Here is a 23,631-nt window from a genome sequence, read left to right as displayed (position 1 = left end):
AGGTCTTGGTGCTTGTTGACATGTGACGTCATCTGGGCATTGAAGGATTAAGTATTTATTCTAGTCTTCTTCATCTGCCTTTTTGGTGCCTGTGTTTCCAGAAATTCTAAGCAGACTGCTTATTTTCTTTCTCTGAGCCTATAGTCACTTCCACTAATTTAGGACTGGATGGTGCCCAGTTCCAGATTTGCCAAGAGTCTGCTCTGTGGGTGTGTTGTCATTGTTTCAGTAAGAGAGGGCAATCCAGGGTCTGGTTTGTCCCAAATATTCTGTTGGTATATTGTTGGGAAAGAACCAGAAGAGTGCCTAGAAAGAACAGTCTTTCCCCACAAGCCTCATCCACAGTTACCAGCCTGTGGTCAGGCACTGCAGGAATCTTCCCGGATGTGGGCAGGATCACCATGGATAGATCAGTCACAGACTCCTATGTTACACTTGTGGTCACCTGGTTGTGCTGCCAAGTTAACACCCTGAAACCACAGTCTGCTAAGACCAGTACAGTACTGGAGTAGAACCAAATCCCACACTGCTCTATGCTGAGGTGGTCTTGTGGCCCAAGACTACAGCAACCAGTCACAGGCAATGCTAGTTGGAATAGAATTTCAGTAGAGATGATATGTCTTCCCTTGGCACTGGAGGCTCAGTCTACAGGTGGACTGGGTGCCATTAGGATTTTCCCATTAGGTTTTACAGACCAGCACTACAATTCCAGAGCAAAGCATTGTGCTTACTACCCTGTCTTTTCCCCAACAAATGAGGTCCATGCTATGCTATGCACCATGCTATGCTGCTCAAGGTTGGGGTGGTATTGGTGAATGCAGTCATCCCCTTGGCTTGACACTAAGTTGAGTCTCAGATTCTCACAACCACGAGGACCTGCACAGTCTCAGAGGTGCACTGCGGTCTATGCCACAGTTGATAGGGATGCAGAATAAAACATGTCTGTCCCACAGGAGCACAGACCTCTGCCTGGTGCTCAAGCAAGTCTAGAGACTGGAAAGAACTGGCCTGGAGATTGCTGTGCCTACCCTATGTTGGGAGACTGGGTGGTGACAGTCTCTTGGCTACCAAGGCTAATGTTAAACTGGGTTACATCTGAGTCTCATAGCCACAAGGGCCTGCACTGTCCCAGGACAGGTGGGTATGGCCCCAGCTCTCTCCAATATTGGTAATAGTGCAGGCAGAAACTTGAGTTAGTCCCATCAGCAAACAAGACTCTATCTGTTGCTGGAACCAGTTTAGAACTTTCATTTGTGAGCTCTGACCTTCATATGGGGCCTTTAGTTTCTATCAAGTGCTGGGTTTCCCTGCAGTGGTCCTGGCACTGTAATCTGAGACAAAGACCTGTGCTAGCTATCATGCCCTGCTCCCCAGTGGGTGGAATCCTGCCATTGGAGGTTGGAGAAGGAGTAGTATTGGATGCCAGGTCCGAGGCTAAGTCCATAGGGATTGGCATGGCAGTAAGGGTCATGGGTCTGTGCCCAGCACTGAGTTTCACCATGGCTGGCCTGATACGGGGTTTCAAGTCTGACACCTGGACCTAAGCCTGTCCCCCCTTCCTGAGTGTCCATGCTGGGCTGCTTGGGGTTGGGGAGGGGTGACTCAGGCAACTCTTTCCTTCCTGCCTTCTTCAATACATATTTTTGTCTTTTCATTTTGTTATATTAAAAGCAGGCACTATGATTTCTTACCTGGTTTTCTTAGCTCTTGTGAAGGTGATTCTTTGTGTGAATAGCTTCTATTTGTTGTGTCAATGTGAAAATAATTACCAGAGGATTTTTTCCTGCTATTGGCTCTGTTCTTGAAACCAGCTTTAAAATTAGCAATACATTGAGGGCACTGTTCCATGTCAATGGATAGGAACCAACTTCATTCCTTGTAATAACTGCACAATTTTCTCTAACAAGGACAAACCACATTAATTTAATCAAATTCCTTCTGATGAATAATGAGGTTGCTCTATCTTTTATATTATAAAAAGTACTCTGGTGAATATTACATTTTATACATCTTTGATAACTTTTCCAATTTTTTTTCACAGGTTAAAGTTCCTGAAACAAAATTGTGGAATCAAACTCTACTCAAATTTTTTTTTTTTTAATGTGGTAAGACTTTTATTAAGGGGAGTACACAGGACTTTTAATTTTATTTAAAAACTTTTTTTAACATTCATGTTAAAGGTATAGAATTTGAAAGCCTTTTTATTATCACAGGAGTTACTTCCCAAAAATGTTAATCACAGCTGGATTGAAAGAGTATTTGGGAAATGTGGCAATGTGGTTTATATAAGTATACCACATTATAAATCTACTGGAGATCCAAAGGGATTTGCTTTTGTGGAATTTGAAACAAAAGAGCAAGCAGCAAAAGCTATTGAGGTAGGTAGGTCCAAACCCTAAGGAGAAACAGAAAAAGCAAATTTAATGTTGTTGCAAAAAATAAATTACATTTACAATTATTTTATTAATTTTTAAATTTCAGTTTCTTAACAACCCCCCAGAAGAAGCACCAAGAAAACCGGGCATATTTCCCAAGACAGTGAAAAATAAGCCTATTCCAGGTTTAAGAGTAGCTGGTGAGTAATTTAAAGTTCATCAAAAGTATAATGTTACATGTCACATTACTTTTATACTTTACTTTTATTTACAGAAGAAAAGAAAAAGAAAAAGAAGAAGAAGGGCCGAATTAAGAAGGAAGACAATGTGCAAGCAAAAGAGTTAAATATGGACACAAACAATGAGAGTATCTCTAAAATAAAAAGGTCAAGGACAACATCCGAGGGCTCTGAAACAGAAACACCTGAACCTCAAAAGCAGCCCACAAAGAAAAAAAAGAAAAGGGAAAGAGAAGTATCCAGCTTACCTGAAGGCAAAACAGGGAAGAGGAAGAGAAGCAGTTCTGGAGATGCAGAGTGCTTAGCTCCCAAATCTAAACTGAAGAAAATGGCTCAAAAAGACATTATAAAAGAAGCTTCTGAAGTTTCAAAAGAAAACAGAGGTATTAAGTTTACAATCAGATATGCTGAAATCTGTTTGCGTTTAGATTCAATGGAAACCTGTTTCAAATACATTACAGTTACAAATCTGTTTACATTTCTCTAGACTTAGAATTCTCTACAGAAGAGGAAAAGGATGGTGGAGACATAAAAGATGGTTCTCTAAAAACAAAGAGAAAGCATAAGAAAAAACATAAAGAGAGACATAAAATGGGTGAAGAAGTTATACCACTGAGAGTACTGTCCAAGTAAGTAATTTCCTAGTGTGAACAGACCAACACTCCATCTATTCAAAATTTATGATACGTATTTCTAAACTGATCTCATCTGAAAGATTGAACAACAATAGTGTATACTCATATCATTGAAATAAATGAACGTTACAAAAAATTTCCAATTCATTCAGTGGTCAAACATTCCTTTTTAATTTGAACTTTTTTTTGAGATTAAGCATCTTTTCATATAACTTAATAGTTTATGCTTCTTTTGTGAATAGCTTACTTTGGGGCTTTACATATTTTTCTATTAGATTGGTAATCTTTGCCTTTTTAATTTATAAAAACATTTAACTATTAAGTGTATCAACTAGTTACCTGCAATATATATATCTCAAAATACTCTGGTCTTCTTTTCCCTTTGTCTTTTTGCTTTATTTATGGTGTTTTTGGGTAATTGTTTAGGCAGCCCAGTTCACATTCATGTCTATGATTCTGTGCTTGAAAAGGTCTCCTCATCACAAAATTGGATATACATTCTCCAAATGTTCTGGACTTTTCATAGTTGCTTTTCCCTTGAAATGTTTAATGTATATGCAACTTTAATTTATGCATGGTGTGAAGTAGAGGGTCAATATAATGCTAAATTTGGGAGAACTAAATGAACTCAATCTTGTAAACTTAAAAATATTTCTTGTAACTATGGAAAGATCAGGGTATTCATGTTTGAAATGTTATACATTTACAAAAAAAGTTAGGGAGAATAAGATAACTGGCTGCAGGTACAGTTTTCTCCCCTAAAGCAGAGTTCTTAACCTTGCATGTTCTATTGGGACTCATTGGCTTTTTAAAATGCTGATCCAGACCCCAGAGAGTCTGATTTCATTTGTCAGGGCCTAGCTGTCTGGAATTTCAAAAGCTCCCCAGGTGATTACATAGTACCCAGGTAAGGCTGAGAACCACTCCCTTAGAGCTTCCTAATAAAATCTCATATTATTTGCTAGCATTTAACCATAATTCAACTAATGTTTTTTCTAAATTTCAGATCTAAAACTCTCCCCTCCCTGGTCCATCATCAGTTGTTCTGAGGAAACCACTAGGGCATTGGTATTGGATTGATAAAATCTGTACAACCTTCTAGGTACATTTATGAATCTACACAATGAATTTAAGAGAATTGAAGAATTGATGTCTCATTAAAAATTTCAAAGAAATTTACCAGTAGTGAATTTTTTATTTTACCTTAGAAGTATCACCTTTTATTGTGATTTCCTTACAGAGTCAAAATGGGTAACTATTTTAAGACTTTGTAAAACAAAATTTTAAACACAGATGCAGTCATTTTTCATTCTCCTTCTTCATATCCCACTTGTGAGCCAATATATCCCACATTAGAGACACTGTGGGCATACAGCTTCCTCACTTTCATGCATGTGAATTACTCAAAGCTGAGAGTTACACTAGAAATTGCTGAAGAGTTGCTGGACTAAATGTCCAACAGAATTTTTGCCAAATGGCATAAAATTAATGCATGCAACCCAAGGGGATCTCAGGTGAGACCCATTCCCTCGAGGAACAACTGGACATTCTTGGCACTAGGTAGAAAATGTGATTGGAGAAATAGCTGTGAATACCATTCTTTCTGTGCCCTAGAAAAGTCACGCTTCTCAGGAATGCAATTAGGCGGATGTTTGGGAACATAAAAAGGCATTGAAAATAGACTGCAAGGTGCTAAAATTTTCCTTTATTCACTTCAGAAAACAACGTGTTTATTTATAGGCCACACTAGGTTATGGATTTTGGTAAGCTCAATGTTCTCTAATTCTTGATTTGGTAACTTTATAATCAGTAACTTCCAGGTGAATGTTGAATACCCAATTAGTAAGTGTGAATTGCCCCAAGCTGTGTGGCATGCTGGAAAAAAATAGGAACAAGGCCCCATCCAATGAAGTTCCAGTTTAAAATCAATTAATTCTAGTAAAGATCAATCTGTTCAGATGGTGAGCCCAGCCACCAAATTCACTCCTCCGACCTTAGCCAAAGTCCTCTGACTTTGCTCTCAGTTGGCCTCCTCTTTGTCCCTCCCATCCAAGAACAGCATGGACAGCTGTGATTGAAAATAGGGCGCGTCTCTGGCTGCAGGACTCAGATGCCACACTCTAGAATCTTTCTCTCTCATGGTGACATTTGAGGTTGAGAGCCACACTTTGGCCTCATTCCCTGGGCAGCTGAGAGGTTATGTGGGGTCACAGGGCTTCTCGCTGCCCTTTCCACTTGGCCTCCTTTCCTTCTAGGGTAGAAGTGATTTATCTCCATTCTCCTTGGGGATTCCTCATAGTTTCCAAATATGAGTTTGGGGTTTTACCTTAGATTGATGCTCCATCGGAGCTATGACTTCCAGGAAGGAAAGGTATTTTATATTACCATCAGTCTCATGGAGAATTTTGCTATTATTGGGTATTTGAAAACTATTTGCTGGTGGGTCCGTTTTTTGAGAGTATTTATACCTATGTCTGTACACACACACACACACACACACACACACACACAGAGCAAGATATTTTCCTCCACTTGTTTTTACTTGAACCTCCTATTCATTCATTTATTTACTTGGCCAAGATAGGCTGAAGGCCATTCCAGGCATTATCTCTGTGTTAACAAGATGTATGGTAGGTTATGTGACTTAGGAATCTGGTAGGAGCATTTTGGAGAAGCTTCCTCTGAGATAATGAACTTTAAATAAAAATAAGCCAGTCATCAAGCAGTAATATATTTTAGGGACTCAAAAAAGGAAACAGGAAATTTATAATATTCAGGTTCTATTTCTAGCACAAGCTTTCTCAGTTATGCCATCATGAGTTAATGAATGTGGTTGATTTTTTCCTGAGAGTAAAGAAATTCTCTGGCTCAGGAATTAGAACCTGATTCCCGTAGTGCTGCAAGAACAGTTCAAACTATACGAATCCCTTCAGGTAAATGCAAAGGCTATTCAAATGTTTTATCAATCCAGAAGATATGTGAATTATCAGTGATAAAATTATTTGTAGCTTTTCACTTAATTCTATACTACTCTCAGTAAATGTGGGGGATTAAAATATGGTTTTTTTGTATATACAGAATGAAATATTATTCATTCATGAAGAAAAATGAAATCTTGTCACTTGCAGCAAAATGGATTGGGCATTATGTTAAGTAAAATAAACCAGACACAGAAAGACAAGTACTACCTATTCTCTCTCATATGTGAAAGTTAAAAAAATTGAAAAGTTGACCTGAATACAGTATAATGGTTATTAAAAGTTTGTAAGGTACTGGGGAGGGAGGACTGGAAAAGGCAGGCTGGGTTTGATAAGTGCACTCTGTATTCAGGTATCAAAATATCACACGAAGCCCCATTAATATGCACAATTAGTGCGTTACTTAAACAGAAAAATTGAAATGTTTTCTCCAGAAATGTAAAAATCTTCAATTTATAGCCCAAAGCCCTGCCTTCTTCCTTTACTTCCTATGCTCATATAACCCAGACTTGATCAACCTCTGAGGCCTACATATTCTATTGCTATTAGAACTCTAGGCATTTATGTTTTCCTCAGAGAACGGAGACTCAAGAGAAGGACTCTTCTGGCTATTCTGATTGAAGACTTACATATAGATAAAACTATTTCTATATATCTAATGCTTGCTACACATGAAGCATTCCACATGGAGACTTGTTTAAAAATTCATAATTACATTATGATATCACTTGGACACTTATTAGAAGAAAAGAGAAACATGTAATGCTATCAAACAAACAAGTGTGACAGGAAGTGATGAAAGTCTCATTTTGACGACTCATGGTAGTGAGCCAACTCCAGATATTCTTGAAAGGACTTTTGAAGGAAATGCTTGAATAAATCTACACACATACTTCAAAAAATAGACTGAAGGGAAACTACCTAACTAAGGTAGAAATTGAAAATTATCAGGTAAAACAGGTTAAGCAAAGGTATTCACTAATACATGCCTAGTTTTAATCTTTATATTAAGTAAATGTCTTCTTTCCTTAATCATTATCTGAGAAAAACTATCCAATTGAGGCTCCATGTTTCACTTCCTACTGAAAATATGTGGTGTGTTGGATAAAAATTAATTTGCCAAAAATGGGCAAAGTAAATATTTCAAATTTTTAACCATGCATCATTTGGAGAATAAATTTATTTTAATATCTCAATTTTTAAACAGTGTATGTTCTTGACTTGAACTACTGGGCAAGGTTATAGCATCCTTACCTATGAAGTCTTGAATTCCAGATGGAATTTTCAGTAGTTTAGGTATGACTCTGCTAGAGACAGGTAAATAATTTAAAAAGTCTTCTTTTTAATTTTTTTTTTCTACTAACGATTACCAATACCCAAGCTCTTGACATTTAAAGAGAAATTATTCATCAGTGCTCAAGAGCTAGAATAAAGAAGTTTTACTAGTTTGGGTTCTATTGAAATTGTAAAACTCTTCCTCTGACTGGAATTTTTTTTTAAATGGAACTTCTATTTTTATTTTTTTAAGATTTTTATTTATTTATTTATTTATGACAGCAGAATGCATTACAATTCTTATTACACATAAAGAGCACAATTTTTTCATATCTCTGGTTGTATACATACACCAATTCGTGTCTTCATACCTGTACTTTGGATAATAATGATCATCACATTCTACCATCATTAATAGCTCCATGCCCCCTCCCTTCCCATCTGCCCTATCTAGAGTTCGTCTATTCCTCTCATGCTCCTCCCTCCCAACCCCACTATGAATCAGCCTCCTTATATCAGAGAAAACATTTAGCATTTTTTTTGGGGGGGATTGGCTAACTTCACTTAGCATTATCTTCTCCAACTCCATCCATTTACCTGCAAATTTTATTTTCTTTTATTGCTGAGTAATATTCCATTGTGTATATATGCCACATATTTGTTTATCCATTCATCTATTGAAGGGCACTAGGTTGGTTCCACAGTTTACCTATTGTGAATTGACCTGCTATAAACATTGATGTGGCTGTTTCCATGTAGTATACTGTTTTTAAGTCCTTTGGACCCAGGAGAGGGATAGCTGGGTCAAACAGTTGTTCCATTCCCAATTTTCCAAGGAATCTCCATACTGCTTTCCATATTGGCTGCACCAATTTGCAGTCCTACCAGCAATGTATGAGTGTATCTTTTTCCCCATATCCTCACCTGGAATGGTTTTTACTGTTGTAATGTTTGTTCACTTGTTTGTTTAGACAAATTTATTTAGGAAAGCAGATGCACATTCAAGGAAGAATACAGGGGAGACCTCTCAAGGGAGAGATGTCTTTTGGGAGAAATCAAGGAATACACATTCAAGGGAGAACATGAATTATTTCCATAAGGAGAGACAGCCTGTTATATTATTTTTGAAGAATAGTTTTGCTGAGCCAATTATTATGAAAAAGTTTGCCGTGTCCTATTTATCTCTTAAAATCATTTTATTTCTTTTTTGAGAAAGGGAAGTTCTCAAAATTTTGGACACATGAATTCTGTGCTACCAGATGTCAGTAGTTATAAATGTTCTTTTATCCTTTTCTTCCAGAGAACTTTAAAAATACATTTTCATTACCATTCTTATCTCATTGTATCACAGTCTCTGGGGCATGTTTTCTTCCCTCCTGGGTAAGGCACTGATGAACTGGGTCTTGCTCATCTTTTTATCTAGAACAGTGAAATGCCCAAATTAATATTTGTTGAGTGAATGACATTAACTCAATAACTATAAACACATATGAAGTGTTTTCAATACTTTTGTTGAGTAAATAAAGGATAGATTGAGGAATATGTCTTAAGAATTTCTGTGAGTTTAAAGAGGGTGTGAAGTGGTCATAGATTGTAACTATGGAGTTCTGAGGTGATGGTTTTTCTGTTAAGGGAGAATCAGGCAGTATGGGAGTGAAAACAAAGAGAATAACCTTGACCTTTTAAAATAATAGGTTTATTCTTCCTGGGTTAATACTTACAACTCTTAGGAAGTATCTTTGAGAATTTGGAGGTGCTCTCAGTGATCAAAAAGATTGGAAAAAGTATAGCTGCCTGCTATGGTTGGAATGTCTCCCCAAATTTCATGTGTTGAAAATTTAATTCCCAAACCCATATAAGAACTATAAGTGGAGGTGGGACCTTTGGGAGATATTTAGGATCAGATGAGGTCATGAAGGTGGGACCTCCATGATAGCATTAATGCCTTTATAAGGAGAGGAATAGTGACCAAACTAGCTCACTTGCTCTGACTCAATGTGATGCCTTCTACTATATTATAATACAGCAATAAGGCTCTCACACCTGGTGCTGGTGCTATGCTCATGGAGTTCCCAGTTTCCAGAACTGTAAGAAATTCCTTTTCTTTATAAATTATCTGGTCTGTGGTACTCAGTTATAGTAACAGAAAACTAAGACACTGGCATTTATTGGGCTGGAGACAGAAATGCTAGATGTCCTAATGTATTAGAAAGTCTTATACACTATAGGGAATTTTCCAAACTTCACACAGCCATTGAATACTCTGATGGACATTCAGGCTGACAGAACCCTTGCTTTGTTATTATCTGACCTACACCTGCCTTCTTTAAACTTTAATAGGTGCATGAATCACTCAGGAATCTTTATGTAATGCAGGTTCTAATTTAGTATGTCTGGAGTAGGGCCTGAGAGACAGTATTTCTAACAAGTTCCTGATGATGCAAGGACTCAAGTGCCTGGGTCTCACTCCACACATTAGGATTTCACTTATTGGCCAGGGCAACAGGACCTTTAATGGTTCCCAGGTGGTCTCAGTGTGTAGTCATAATTTACAATTCCTAAAACCTAGAGCCTAACTCTTTACATATAAAACCAAAGTACATTTTGCATGTTGTTATGCCCAAAGACTCTTTTAATGAGACGCCATGTTAGTTGAAGAAAGCATTTTGATTTGTTTAGAACTGCTCTAAGAGCTGTTCACCATTTTGGAAAATCCAGCCACTGGATTTTAACAATGACAATACCTTTAAAGGTATTTGGGAAACTAATTCAATTTATCTGTTATTGGTAACTTTTTAATTCACAGTGATTCACCTAGGTGAGTAGGTTTTTGACACCCTCAATATGTCTCTACTACTACAACATGACCAAATATTTATATATTGATAAGAATATTTTTATTTCCTGCATAATTTCTCATTTATAATGTAATTAACAATTACATTAATTTTATATATATATGGGTAAGAAGTAAATCATCTGTGAATATCATTTAAGGATGTCAGAGGGAAATTGAGTTAGATGAAGTTGAGAACTACTGAATCAGATGATGAAGGACAGGAGGTACACAGTCCTGGGTAGCAGACTTGATGGCAGGGTATTAAGGTTAATAGAGAACTGAGCAAAATTCTCTTTCCTGGAAGGTCAGTGGGTAGTTTAGGAAGTCTCATTGAAAATTACAACTGTAAATAATAAAAAAAATCAAAAAGGAAAAATTCATAATCTATTTAATCAAATAAACTATTTCATTTTTTCTATGTTTTTAGCCATATATAAAAATAATAAATACTATAACCACAGGGGAGACAAGATTTTATATTTTTTATTAATATTGTGGCAAACATTTCCATTTTAGTAACAATATCACGTTTTTGTAACAATTTATTAATCATTTCTGTAATTGTAAATAAAAACTGTTTCTGATTTTAGCTACCATGAATAATACTACAATACATACTTGTATGGTCATGACTTCTTTTTTTTTTAGTGTAGAGTTTATTCCTTTAGAGAGAAATTTCCAGGAATGAGATTAAATGGTCAACACCTATAAATATTTTTATGGCTCTGAAATGTGTTACCAAATTGCTTGTTGAAAGGTATATATGAAATGCTAGCTGGCTTTTAAACGTCAGACTTATTTTGATATAAGACCAATATTGTGTTATATAAAACTAACCACTTATCAGATAGTGAGAAGCAAAATATATCCTTTTTTAACTTACCAAGTCAGAGTATAGTCTAGGACTTGAGCCAAAGCCTGTCATGTTGTGAATGGGCCAGGCAGTCACAAACCTCTGCTCTTTTCATTTTGGTAATAATTGTAAAGTAAATGTCTTGTTTTGGAATTTACACTTTGGACAAGCTGTAGCCCAAGCCTTAGGTATGAAAATTTCAAATCTTTCAGCCATAGTGTATATCTAGAAGGGCTGAGGCTATAATTTTACTTGTGTATTCACATGTTGAACCTCATTTTATTTCATCATCTCCTGCATCTAAGGGCATTAAGAATTAGAATTACAACTGGTTCTAACTTCTTGAAAACAATGTAATTTTCCTCATAATAAAGCAATAGGAGGGCTGGGGTTGTGGCTCAGTGATAGAGCGCTCGCCTAGCATGCACGAGGCACTGGGTTTGATCCTCAGCATCACATAAATGTAAAAAAATAAAGATATCATGTCCACCTAAAACTTAAGAATAAATATTTTTTAAAAAGCATAGGAATCTGATATAGGTTATAGTTCTATATAGATTATAGTTCTACCTACAAGAAGTCTTATCTGCATAAAACCACAGAGTTGCATTATTCTGTTTTTCTTGGTTTAGAAGAACCAAGATGGATTTCGTGAAAGGCAAAGATGAATATGTGAATGCACCCACAGAAACTGGAGCCTCAGGTGACTTCAGAAAGGACAGACTCTTTCTATAACACAGATTTCAAATAGGTGAGATACTTATTTGTCTGGGATACAGTGTTTTAAAACTGTCCCAGGATGTCTTTTGGTCTAAGCAAAAGTGGCTAAATTCCTTTCTCCCTTCTTTCTCTAATATTCTTGATTTTTTTTGTGTGTGTAGATTTTGAAATAATGCTATTTACTGGTTATTCTAGAAATAAGACTCTTACCTGCATTCATTCTTGGAGTTGTTTTCTTGCACTCACATTTTATTTCCTTGTCTCAAATGCTGACAGACACTTCCTTGAAGACCAGACATCTATTTATTTAATTTAATGACTTCCTCTTGTTATCTACTGGCACATGTTTATGGATCACTGAAGACTACTTCATTGGTTAAACACCACTACTCACCAGCAGACAGAGATAGATACCTTAGATACAGAATTTGAAATGTAGAAAAGACAGCAAAAGAGTTGGTAAAAGGCAGAAGAATGGATGGGAAGTCCCATTTTTTCCTGCTGGCAGGCTGGTCTCAGGAGCAGGCATGGGGAAATGTGCTTTTAGCATTATTAGTGAAATAAAAGAAGTCCAGGGGGGGTGTGGTTTAAGTACATGTTCTTGAGACACATAGACTTGGATTTGTCATTTTCTATCAATAATTGTGAGAACTTGAGGCAAGATGTTTAAGTTTTCAAATTTCAGATTTACTTTCCATAAACTGGGGTTAATGCTTACTTTTTTAGAGGATAGATTTTCCTTCTTAATTCTTCCTGGTGGTGAGTCCTGAATGCACTTTTCTTGAAAAGTGGCTGGTGTTTGTAAAAGCTTGATAAGAACAACCCATCACTTTTTATTTTACTTTGGATATTGTGGAAGAAATGTTAGACTTTGAACCTACCAAACAAACTCTAAACATATGAAATACTTAGCAAGGTAGAGAGATAAGGGCCCATAGGCAAAACCTAATTTTATTTGTCTGGGAGACCAGCAGAAAATTAGAAAATAAAGTTGATTAAAGTATTCCATTTATAAAGCATTCAAAAACATAAAATAAAATAAATTTAACAAAAGATATGTAATGCTCTACACTCAACAGTTCAAAAACATTGAGAGAAATTAAAGAATACCTCAATAAATGAAGAAATATAATATGTCCATAGATAGGGAGAATCAATATGGTTAAGATGTCAGTTCTTCCCAAATTGGCCTATATATTCAATGACATCCCAATCAAAACTCATAAAAACTTTTTTTTGGTAGAAATTAACACATTAATTCTAAAGTTTATATGGAATTACAAATAACCAAGAAGAGCCAAAAATAATGAAAAAGAAACCAAAGCTGGAGGATGTACCCTAGCAGATTTTAAGGCTTCTACCAAGCAATGAGAGTCAAGATAATGTGGTATTGGTAAAAAGGGATATAGAGCAGTTAAATGGTAAAGTCTGGAAACAAAAAGAGGATTAAAGCAATTCAAGATTTTAGTAGATATCTCACCTAAGAGGATCCATGAATGATTGATTAACATGTGAAAAGATGATCAACAGCATAGTCATTAGAGAAAGGTCTACGCAATTCAGGAGGAAAGAAAACTCCTGGTAAATGACTTGGGAACAATTGGATATCCACGTAGAGAAAAATTAACTTGAACTTTACATAATATATTATAATGCATATAATATATTATTAGTATAGTAATATAATTGTTACATATTTATTAATTATATTATAATGTATCATTACATTATAATATATGTTCAAATATATAATACATTATTTATATATTGTATAATACATAATTATTACATATTAATTATAATATAATATAATTATTAATATAATAATTAATATATTGATTAAGATGAATTACAAACCCAAACATAAATGCTAAAGTGCCTAGAAAAAAAATTAGGAGAGTATCATCGAGATCTTGGAGTAGGCAATGATTTGTTAGAACACACAAAAAATGCTAACCACAAAAGAAAAAATAATGATAAATTGGACTTCATTAAAATTAAAATTTTTGCTCTTAGAAAGACACTTAAAGAAAATGAATAGATAAAAACAAACTGGGAAAAACTATTTATAATACATAGATTCAATGAAGGATTAAAATATAGAATTTATTCAAAGAGCTTCTATGAGCAATATGATGACAAAAAGTCAAACAATCCAATAAAAAAGGTGTAAAGGATTTTTAGTAGTTGTCTCACTAAAGAGGATGCACCAATGGTCAATTAACATATAAAAGTTGATTAACACCACAGTCATCCTAAAAGGTCCGTTAAAGTTGCTATGTGATATTATGTCACTCATACAAAAATGGTTAAAATTAAGAATGTGGTTGAGGATTGGAACAACTGAAACTCACCTGTGTTGCTGGTGAGCATACAAAATAGAGCAGTCACTTTGGAAAAACGTTAGTCAGTTTCTTATGAAGTTAAACATATACCTACCCCATGCACCAGCTATTAGGTATTAACTAAAGAGAAATGAAAGCATTCGTTGAGCCAAACCTGGAAACAATCCAGAGGTCCATCAACATGATAACGGATAAACAAATTGTGTTATATTTATACAAAAGAATACTTCCCAGCAACAAGAAGTGGAGCATTGATAAAAACAACTCAGATGAATTTCAAGAACATCAGGCACAAAAGAACATACTGTATATTGTGTTTCTATAAAATTCAAGAACAGATAAAACAAATCTATGATGCGAAAAATAAGAACAATAGTTACCTAATGGCAAGATTTGCTGAAAGTGGCATAGGGAATTTTGGAGCATAATGTTCTGTATTTTGATCGAAGTGTTGGTTAAATCATCAAATTTTACACTTAAAATCTATTCACTTTAGGTAAATTTTACTTTAATAAAAAAATGAATCTCATCACAATTGGAAGTCAGGCTAGGAATGTCAAATAAAAATAATTTAATAATTCTGTTTTTCTTATTTTTGAAATTTTAAAAACATATCACTAATTCAAATATTTTCTCTCAAAGATAGCCTTTTTAATAAATGGTGCTGGGAAAAGTAGATGTATATATATGGAGAAGAATAAATTTAGATCCTATTTTTCACCCTGCACAAAAGTCAAATCAAAATGAATCAAAGGCTTAGAAATTAAACCAGAAACCTTGAAATTACATCTTATTGTCTTCCTCAATAAGATCCCTAAAGCTCAAGAAATAAAACCAAGAATGAGTAAGTGGGATGGAATCAAATTAAAAATCTTGTGCACACACACAAAAAGGAGTCGATCGAGTGAAGAGAGAACCTATGAAATGAAAGAAAATCTTTGCCAGCCACTCCTCTGACAGGGAATTAATATCCAGAACACAAAAAATTCAATGCAAACAAAAACCCATTAATAAATGGGCAAAAGAATTAAACAGAAATTTCTCAGAAGAGGAAACATAAATGGCCAACAAATATATGAAAAAATGTTCACTATCTCCAGCAATTAGGAAAATGCAAATCAAAACTACATTAAGATTTCATCTTACAAAGAATGATGATTCCCAAGAACACGAATAATGATAAATGCTGGCAAGGATGTGGGGGAAAAGGTACACTCTTACATTGTTGGTGGGTATGCAAATTAGTACAACCACTCTGGAAAACTGTGTGGAGATTCCTCAGAAAACTACAAATGGAACCACCATATGACCCAGCTATTCCAATCCAAAAGATCTAAAATCAACATATTATAGTGATACAGCCACCTCAGTGTTTACAGCAGCACAATTCACAATAGCCAAATTATGGAATCAACCCAGATGCCTGTCAGTAAATGAATATATAAGAAAATTGTTATATGTACATAATTGAGTTCAACTCAATCATAAAGAAGAATGAAATAATGGCTTGTGGGGGAGGTAAATGAATTGAAATGGGAATATCATGTTAATTGAAATAATCCAGACTCAGAAAATCAAGGGTCAGATGTTTTCTCTCATATGTGGAAACTAGAGCAAAATAAGAAAAAGAGGGTGATTGGGGAGGGAAACAGATATCATAAAGATATAAAGTATGGAAAACCAATGGAGTAGAAGAAAGAGAACAAGAGTAAGGGAGGAAGGAAGGGAAAGAGGAAGAAATATGGAATGGATTTAACAAAATCATGTTATATTCATATATAAAGTTACCAAAGGGCATTTCCCCTTTATGTATATGTACAAGAAAGGGAATTGTGTGGAGTAGAAAAGAAAGAATAAGAAGAGGGAGGAGGGGAGGAAAAGAGGTGAATGGGGACTGAAATCAAATTCCTTGCATGTATGTTTTGTCTAAATGAACCCAAATACCACGTTTAATTATAATTCTCTAATAAATATTTTTTCTCTCCGGCTTTCCAATTTTCAGTGTCAAACCATGGTTATTTTCACCCCTATAAATACTGTCCTTGGAGTTAGAAGATGCGAGAAAAGATTTTGATTCAGTTTTATAAACCCAAGACCAAATGAAGAGCTGCAAGCAATGAATTTTCATTAGTTTCTAGCAAGTAGTATTTACATACACAGTAGCATCACCAGTACTGTTTTTAGAATTGCAAATGTCTTGTAGTTAATGTTACTATACTTCCTATAAATTCAGTAAAATTTAAAGGTCAGGGAAAGAATTTCTTGTGAATGATAAAAAAAAGTCACAGTTTTTTCTCTAAACTTTGTTATTTCTATAAGTTAAAACAGCTGGGAAAATGACAAAGGAAGCAGGTTGAGATAGCAAAAAATAAATACAACACAGCTTAAAATGACTTGTTTATTTTTCTTAGATTTAAATGTTGGTGCTCCTGCTAAAATTATAAATTTTTATATTATGGGTTGTTATACCCTTTCTTTTTATATACTCAGTTTTTGCACACTTGTTTTTAAACCCTTAGACTGAAGAACCTTTCTACATGATTAGGGATAGACCTAGGGTTCACTCTTCTCATTATACTTATGAGTTTTGATAAATGACATATGTCCACCATTACAGTATCATTCATGGCAACTTCACTGCCTTAAAAATTGCTTGTGCTCCATCTGTTCATCCCTGCTTTCCTCCCCCTGAAACTCAGAAAATCACTCATCTTTTTATTCTCTCCATATTTTGTTATATGTTGGAATCATATAGAGTATAGCTTCCCATTGTTTTTTTTTTTTTACTGAGCTAATGCATTTATGGTTCTTCCAGAACTTTTCATGGCTTGATGGCTCATTTCTTTTTATTGCTGAATAGTATCTCATTGTATAGATGTAGTACCATAGTTTGTTTGTTTATCCACCTATTGATTGAGGTGTTGGTCAAGTTCATATGTACATTTATCAAAACTCATCAGATTATTGAGGATGTGGCTCAGTGGTAGAGCATTTGCTTTGCATGCATGGTCCTGAGTTCAATCCCCAACACTTCAAAATTATTAATTAATTTATTAAAATGTTTAAAAATTGATCTGATTGTACTCTTAATATCTGTTAACTTTATGTAAATTTTACTTAAATAAAGATTTAAAAATGAATGCATCTGAATTTAAAGTCAGGTTAAGAAAGCCAACCAAAAGTAATTAAAATAAACCAAACCAAATAAAACCACATCTTGGTCGCCTCCAAATTTTGGCAATTATCAATAAACACAAGCAGGATTTTGGGGGGACATGTTTTCAACCATTTGGGTAAATGTCAAGGAGTTACTTACCACTCTTTTCATTAAGACGTTCACATCTGATTTTCTTATGTTGAAAATTTTGAAATTTCCTTTCATAGCTACCTCCTATGCCTGTGTCCCTCCAAATTTACCCCCATTTAATATTTTCAGTTCCTGCCACAAATGAGTCATGTAGAATGCCAGACACATGCCAACTTATTGCTGAAAAACAATGTTGTTGACTGTTGAGAGAGCTTCCCTGGTACACTGGCACTCATCCACAGAGGTGATCCATGAACCAGCCAGTGCACTGTTCTTGCGGGTGCGTGTGAATGCTAAGAGTCCTTTTCCCCCAAGACATCCTACCTTGTCACTCCTGGTTCCTGCAACCAGACATGCAGTGTCAGTTCTGTTCTTCCTTTTGGTAGTGCCCAGCCTGTTCTTATGGTCAGTGACAGAATGAGGATTCCAGAGCTTCTCTTCTCCATAGATGTGTGTGATCTTGGGGAAATTACTCACTCTTTCTGATCTTCAGTGTCCTTATTTGTGAAATGTGATTAATAATATCTATTCCTTTGGCCAGGTGGTGTTGAGGATTAGAGGTGATGTGAATAAAGCAGATGTTTTGTGTTCCCTGGCACATAGGAAGCAATCTGTTGATGGTGAGTGGTGGTGATGACAAATCAGAGCTGTTGCGTACAGGAAATATATAACGCGGCAGAATGAGGTGCTTTGTGTTTCGATGGGGAACTTTTCTTTGAAACATTAGCATGATGAGCAGTACACATAAATATGACTCCCAGTAGCCTTCCTTCTTCTAGCCAGTGCTGCCCACTCACTGTGCAAAGCATTCAGCGCTGTCTTCTTGCCACTGATGTTTAATTTTCGTACTGACCTACCAATAGGATTTCTTATTCAGATGTGTCACCTCAATGTCTAAAGCTCTAATTATGTTCTTTGTCCATTTTTAAAATTAGAGCTTTATGTTTATACATAGTAGCTGAGTTCCTCCCGACAAACTCATACATGCATGGAAATCAATTCCAGTTCATGATCCCCCTTTTCCCTCCACTCCTCCATCTCCCTCCTTCCTCTGCTCTACTAAACTTCCTTTCGCTCATCTATTAAATTGAATTCGAATGTTTCCTTATGTAATCTTATCCTTCCCAACCCTTTCCCTTTATTTTACTCTAGCTTCCACATATGAGAGGAAACATTCAACCTTTGAGTTTCTAAGTTGGCTAATTTCACTCAGCATGATAGTTTCCATTTCCATTCATTTCCTGGAAAATGCCATAATTTCATTTTCTTTAATGGCTGAGTAGAACTCCATTGTGTGTGTATATATATATTTCTTTGTCCATTCTTGTTCCACATTCTGTTTTCATCGTGGCATTTTTCCTTCGCCAAGCCCTTCTGAGGCTTCCCAATTATTGCACAAAATTCCTCTACATGTCCTAATCCACAAAGTTCATTGCAGTTCCCCCTTTCTTTCCTGACAGACCCCCAAAATATTTGGTGACTGAACATTCACTAGCTCATACTTATGTAGTCTTCTTTGTTGTTGACAATTCACCTCAGAGAATTCATTACTTCTGTTTCTTGTACTCCATACAGTGCCCTATCACATTTAATTGCTTAATTGATGAATTAGTTAATTTTGACTCAATTCCAAAAACGAAAACACGTTTGGCAGCTTAAACTCATAAAGTTATAAGAGACTTCTGGTCAGCTTTAAAATAAGGATCTGTTCAGTTTTATCTAGGAAAAGTTCAGTTTTATCTAGATGTAAGAATGTGGACTACTGTTAGTTAGGATGTGGGAGAAAGGCACACTCTTGCAAATTGGTGCAACCACTGTGGAAAGCAGTATGGAGATTCCTCCCACCATTTGACTCAGCTATCCCACTCCTAGGTCTTTACCCAAAGGATTTAAAATCAGCATGCTATAGTGATACAGCCACATTAATGTTTATAGCAGCACAATTCACAATAGCTAAACTGTGGAACCAACCTAGATGCCCTTCAACAGATGAATAGGTAAAGAAACTTGCTGGGAGCCATTAGCCAAGTAGGTATGACAATTTCCTTGCCAGCGTACCCCATGTTGCTGACATGTTGCAGCGACATTGAATGTAGGTGACCTTGCTCAAGGACCAAGGCAGATTAGGGTGTTCCCGGTTTTAAGATAAATCGTGTTTAGGGCGTTCCCAGTTTAGGTTCCAGGTTTAAGGTTTAAGATTATTCCTCCTGGGAATAGGGCGTATCCTGCTGCCTGAGTTCCCCTTGAGTTCTCACGGGATTCAGACAGTATATTTTGGAGATAGAAGCCCAGTGGAGGTGGATTTGGGCAGAGAACGTGGACTTCCCCAGAACGTGATTGTAGACGGCTGGTGTGAGTTCGGGAATAAAGAGTTGCTGTTTGAATCTACAAGCTGTGTGGTGGCTCGTGATTGTTACACGCAGTAGAAGGAAAAAAGCATTTTTCTGGGACTTCAGAATCCTTGCTTCTGTATACCTGGCAATGTTATCTTCCTTTTTCTTAGAATACTCCCTGCTATCCAGATGCCAAGTTGTAAAGCCCAAATGGCCATGAACAGACCCCAGAGGTTCCCAGGCTAAAGTTTCTAGCAAAACTCCCTGCCCACAGTCCACTGCTGCTGTGAGCGAAAACTCTGTACTCCATCTGTCATTCCACAGCTATATCCAATAGCACCTATATAGAACTGGATGGTCAACCACTCAGCTATGATAAACAAGTTTTTGTTTTAAGTTCACTAAGCTTTGGTGTAGTTTATCATGCAACAAAAGGTAACTGAAATCACACTGATGAGTCAGATTTTAATAGTGACTTGTTCCACAGAACAGTGAAATCTGCCTTGTAAAGTCAATGGACCTAGGGCCAGATTTCCTGGTTCAAATACCAGTTTCACCATCAATTAGCTTTGTTACCCTGGACAAGCTAGTTAGTTAGGATCTATGCATCCTCCTCCTTCCAACCCTCGCTGCACCCTCCCCTCCTTATCTTCCTTCCTTCCTTTCTTCCTTCCCTCTCCTTCTTTTCCTTCTTCCTCAATCTCTTCTCTCTCTCCTGTCTTCCTACATTTTCTTTTCCTTTTCTGTACTTCCCTCCCCTCCCACTTTTACTTAAAACATGGGAACCACAAAAACAGCTGTTTCAGAGTATTTTGCAGGGTTAAGTGAGGTTAATACAGATGTGATGTTTAGAATAGTGCCTTATACATAGTAAATATTTATAATAGCTATTGTCAATTTCCACAGAAACTGTGGTATATATGCACAATGGAATATTACTCAGCCTTAAAAGAGAAAAAATCATGGCATTTGCAAGTAAATGGATGGAGTTGGAGAATATTATGCTAAGTGAAGTAAGCCAATCCCAAAAAACCAAAGGCCGAATGTTTTCTCTGATAAGTGGATGATGATCCATAATGAAGGTTTTTGGGGGAATATGGGAGGAATGGAGGAACTTTGGATAGGGCAAAGGAGAAGGAGGGGAAAGGAGGGGGCATGGGGGTAGAAAAGATGGTGGAATGAGATGTACTTTGTTACCCTAGGTACATGTATGAAGACATGAATGGTGTGACTCTGTTTTGTGTACAACTGGAGACATTAAAAATCGTGCTCTATTTGTGTACAATGAATCAAAATGCATATATACTGCTGTCATGTATAATTAATTAAAATAATTAATTAAGAAAGAGAATATGGACTTATTAAATTATTAATATTAATATGGACTGATTAAATTATTTCTGAGAAGGAATTAAATGTCTCTGAAAGCCCTTTCTAGTTAGGTAGCTCTGTTCTATGATTTTGCTATTGGATCAACTATATATAGATTATCTGTGAATCAACTGCATTGATCTTCAACATCAGGCATCAGTTGAAGCATTTCTTATACCCACATTGATGCCATCTCCTAAAGGCGTGTTATTATGCTCAATATTAATAAAAACATTAGCTCAGCTGATGCAGAACTAGGAAAGAAAATCTTTTTTTTAATATTTATTTTTTAGTTGTAGTTGGACACAATACCTTTATTTATTTATTTTTATGTGGTGCTGAGGATCAAACCCAGGGCCTTGCACATGCTAGGCGACCGCTCTACTGCTGAGCCACAACCCCAGCCCCAGGAAAGCAAATCTTTTTATAACCAAAAACAATATGAAAGAGTCTAAATCCAAATAGGATATTATTGTATATTATTTCATAACCATGTTCCTATCATTGTTTTTACTCACACTCCTTCATGTGGGACTGTCCTCTAAGCCCCTTCAATTGCTATCATCTGTGATACTGGCCATGTGTTTTTTGGAAGGGGAAGCTTATTAACAAGGCTAGTAACTTGAATAGTCAGTGCAGGTTGTTTGTAGGACTCTCAGTTTGAATCTTGAGTCTGAGCAAGTCCAGAAAGCAATGGAATATTCCATATATCCATCCACATGACTTCTGTTGTCCCTTCAGGGTCCGTTTCTCCTTACATAGGGTCAGAGCTGCCTGGCAGAGGCTGGTTGAGTTGGAGAAATCATGATTTAACTCTTTGACAAATACTCAGGACATAATTATACATGAGCGAAGGGCTTTGAGTTGTTCTGTTTTCTTGGGCCACTATTGAGACTTTTATTTTCATGATTATTGCTTTATCTACATTTAGACTAGCATTTGGAACACTACCTTGGGGCAACTTAAATAAAGGTCTGTTTTCCAGGATGGAGTAAACGGGCAGAAATTTCCATTGTTCATCAAATCTGGTGTAAACAGTTGCCTGAGCTGGGTATTTCTGGGCCCTGGGTGTACGCCTGAAGAAATTACTAAGGTCGCTCCAAGTAGAGAGTGGTGCAGGAGAAAATTAATGGATATAGTCAAGCTTTCACTTTCTATCACCAAGGTGTGCAAAGATCACAAATTATCTGAGAAGGAATTGCATTCAGCCATGCAGGGTTTCCAATGCTTCCTAGTTTTTACATTATCAACTTATTTTTCCAGCACGACTCTATAATAACAATCTGCTCCTCTCGCTGCACTCCTGGCCCCTCCTGACGTTTTATTATGCTCACACTGAAAGAAGAGGTGTCTGTGCATACTGTATCTCTTCATTTGGCTTCAGGGATTTCCCTTTGATTTGGAAAGAATAATCTTTCAAATTCCGCTATAAAATATACAGGAGAGAGAAAAAAGATTAAGCCTCGGGAATGTGCGCTGGTGTTGACATTTCATTCAAATAATGAGCTGAGGGTGAATTATCTTTGGTATTGCTCATGCGAGTGATCAATTGTTATAAATGTGAATTATCAGTGGTGTTGTTCACCATTGATTTATATGTACTGCACGGTTTAATCATGTCTCCATCCTTCAAGATATTCAAACACAGCCAATATTCAGCAGTTACCTCCGAGACAACATTTGCTCCTCCACAGCCCCCTAATTGCTTTTTCCCTGGTCTGCCCAGAATATTTATGGTGAGTAGCAGTTATCTCCTCTCTGGCAGCCAGTCCTGCTTTCCTGTCCGGTACATTCGCATTTGCAAACAGAGCCTCACTCAAGTGTCACTAAAGGAGAGGAGGTGGGGCCAACCGAGCTTTAAAAAGGAAAGGGGAGTCATTCTGCTTTTCAAAAAGAGAAACCGTGTTTGGGGAGGAATCCTATCTACATATTTCTTCTTCAACCTCATCCTGGGGTCGTGGTTGGAACTTTCCATCAATTCTTTCCTTTCTTTCTTTCTTTTTCTTTTTCTTTTTTTTCTCTCTAAGCCTTTTGCCTAGCTCTGCCTGTCACAACAAAGTCAGCCACAGGCCTCCAGAGATTGGCCTCTGTGAAATTTGTCATAAAGGTGTCAGGTATTTCTTACTGGCTTCCAAAGAAAACTCGGATAAAGAAATCTTTCCTGGATCCTTTTGAGGCTCCACTCGGAAGCTCTCTTGAGGTGAAGAAGAAGCTGGAGAGCAGTAGCAAGAAAAACTGGCCAAAGAGTAAAAGATGCCCCGGGGCAGAAGGCTGACCTGGGTGGAGTTGGGGGTCAGACAGACTCACTTTGCCTGGGCTGTGCTGGAGCAAAGTCAAGTTCTTGGCGATTGAGAGTTTAAG

The 23,631-nt window shown here is 36.4% G+C and overlaps 1 protein-coding gene across 1 annotated transcript; it reads left to right on the top strand.

Moving 5' to 3' along the window:
• Window positions 1-1,358: 1,358 nt before the first annotated feature.
• LOC114092824 (la-related protein 7-like) lies at window positions 1,359-23,545 on the top strand. The gene is made up of 7 exons (XM_071614022.1): window positions 1,359-1,460; window positions 2,214-2,378; window positions 2,482-2,575; window positions 2,650-2,997; window positions 3,102-3,243; window positions 11,827-11,897; window positions 23,298-23,545. The coding sequence occupies exons 1-7, from the start codon at window positions 1,359-1,361 to the stop codon at window positions 23,543-23,545; spliced, it is 1,170 nt and encodes a 389-aa protein (XP_071470123.1).
• Window positions 23,546-23,631: the final 86 nt, after the last annotated feature.

This window comes from Marmota flaviventris, chromosome 7 (assembly GCF_047511675.1).
Source record: "Marmota flaviventris isolate mMarFla1 chromosome 7, mMarFla1.hap1, whole genome shotgun sequence".
Classification (NCBI taxonomy): Eukaryota; Metazoa; Chordata; class Mammalia; order Rodentia; family Sciuridae; genus Marmota; species Marmota flaviventris.
Note: the sequence above shows the minus strand (reverse complement) of the source record. Positions and strands in the feature narration are given on the sequence as shown.

Bases quoted from the DNA above. Each gene is read 5' to 3' on its own strand.
- LOC114092824 (XM_071614022.1), top strand. From the start codon at position 1,359: ATGCCCTGCTCCCCAGTGGGTGGAATCCTGCCATTGGAGGTTGGAGAA. The intron at 2,576-2,649 runs GTGAGTAATTTA...TTTTATTTACAG, and splicing joins TCCAGGTTTAAGAGTAGCTG to AAGAAAAGAAAAAGAAAAAG. The intron at 11,898-23,297 runs GTGACTTCAGAA...TTTCTCTCTAAG, and splicing joins CACAGAAACTGGAGCCTCAG to CCTTTTGCCTAGCTCTGCCT.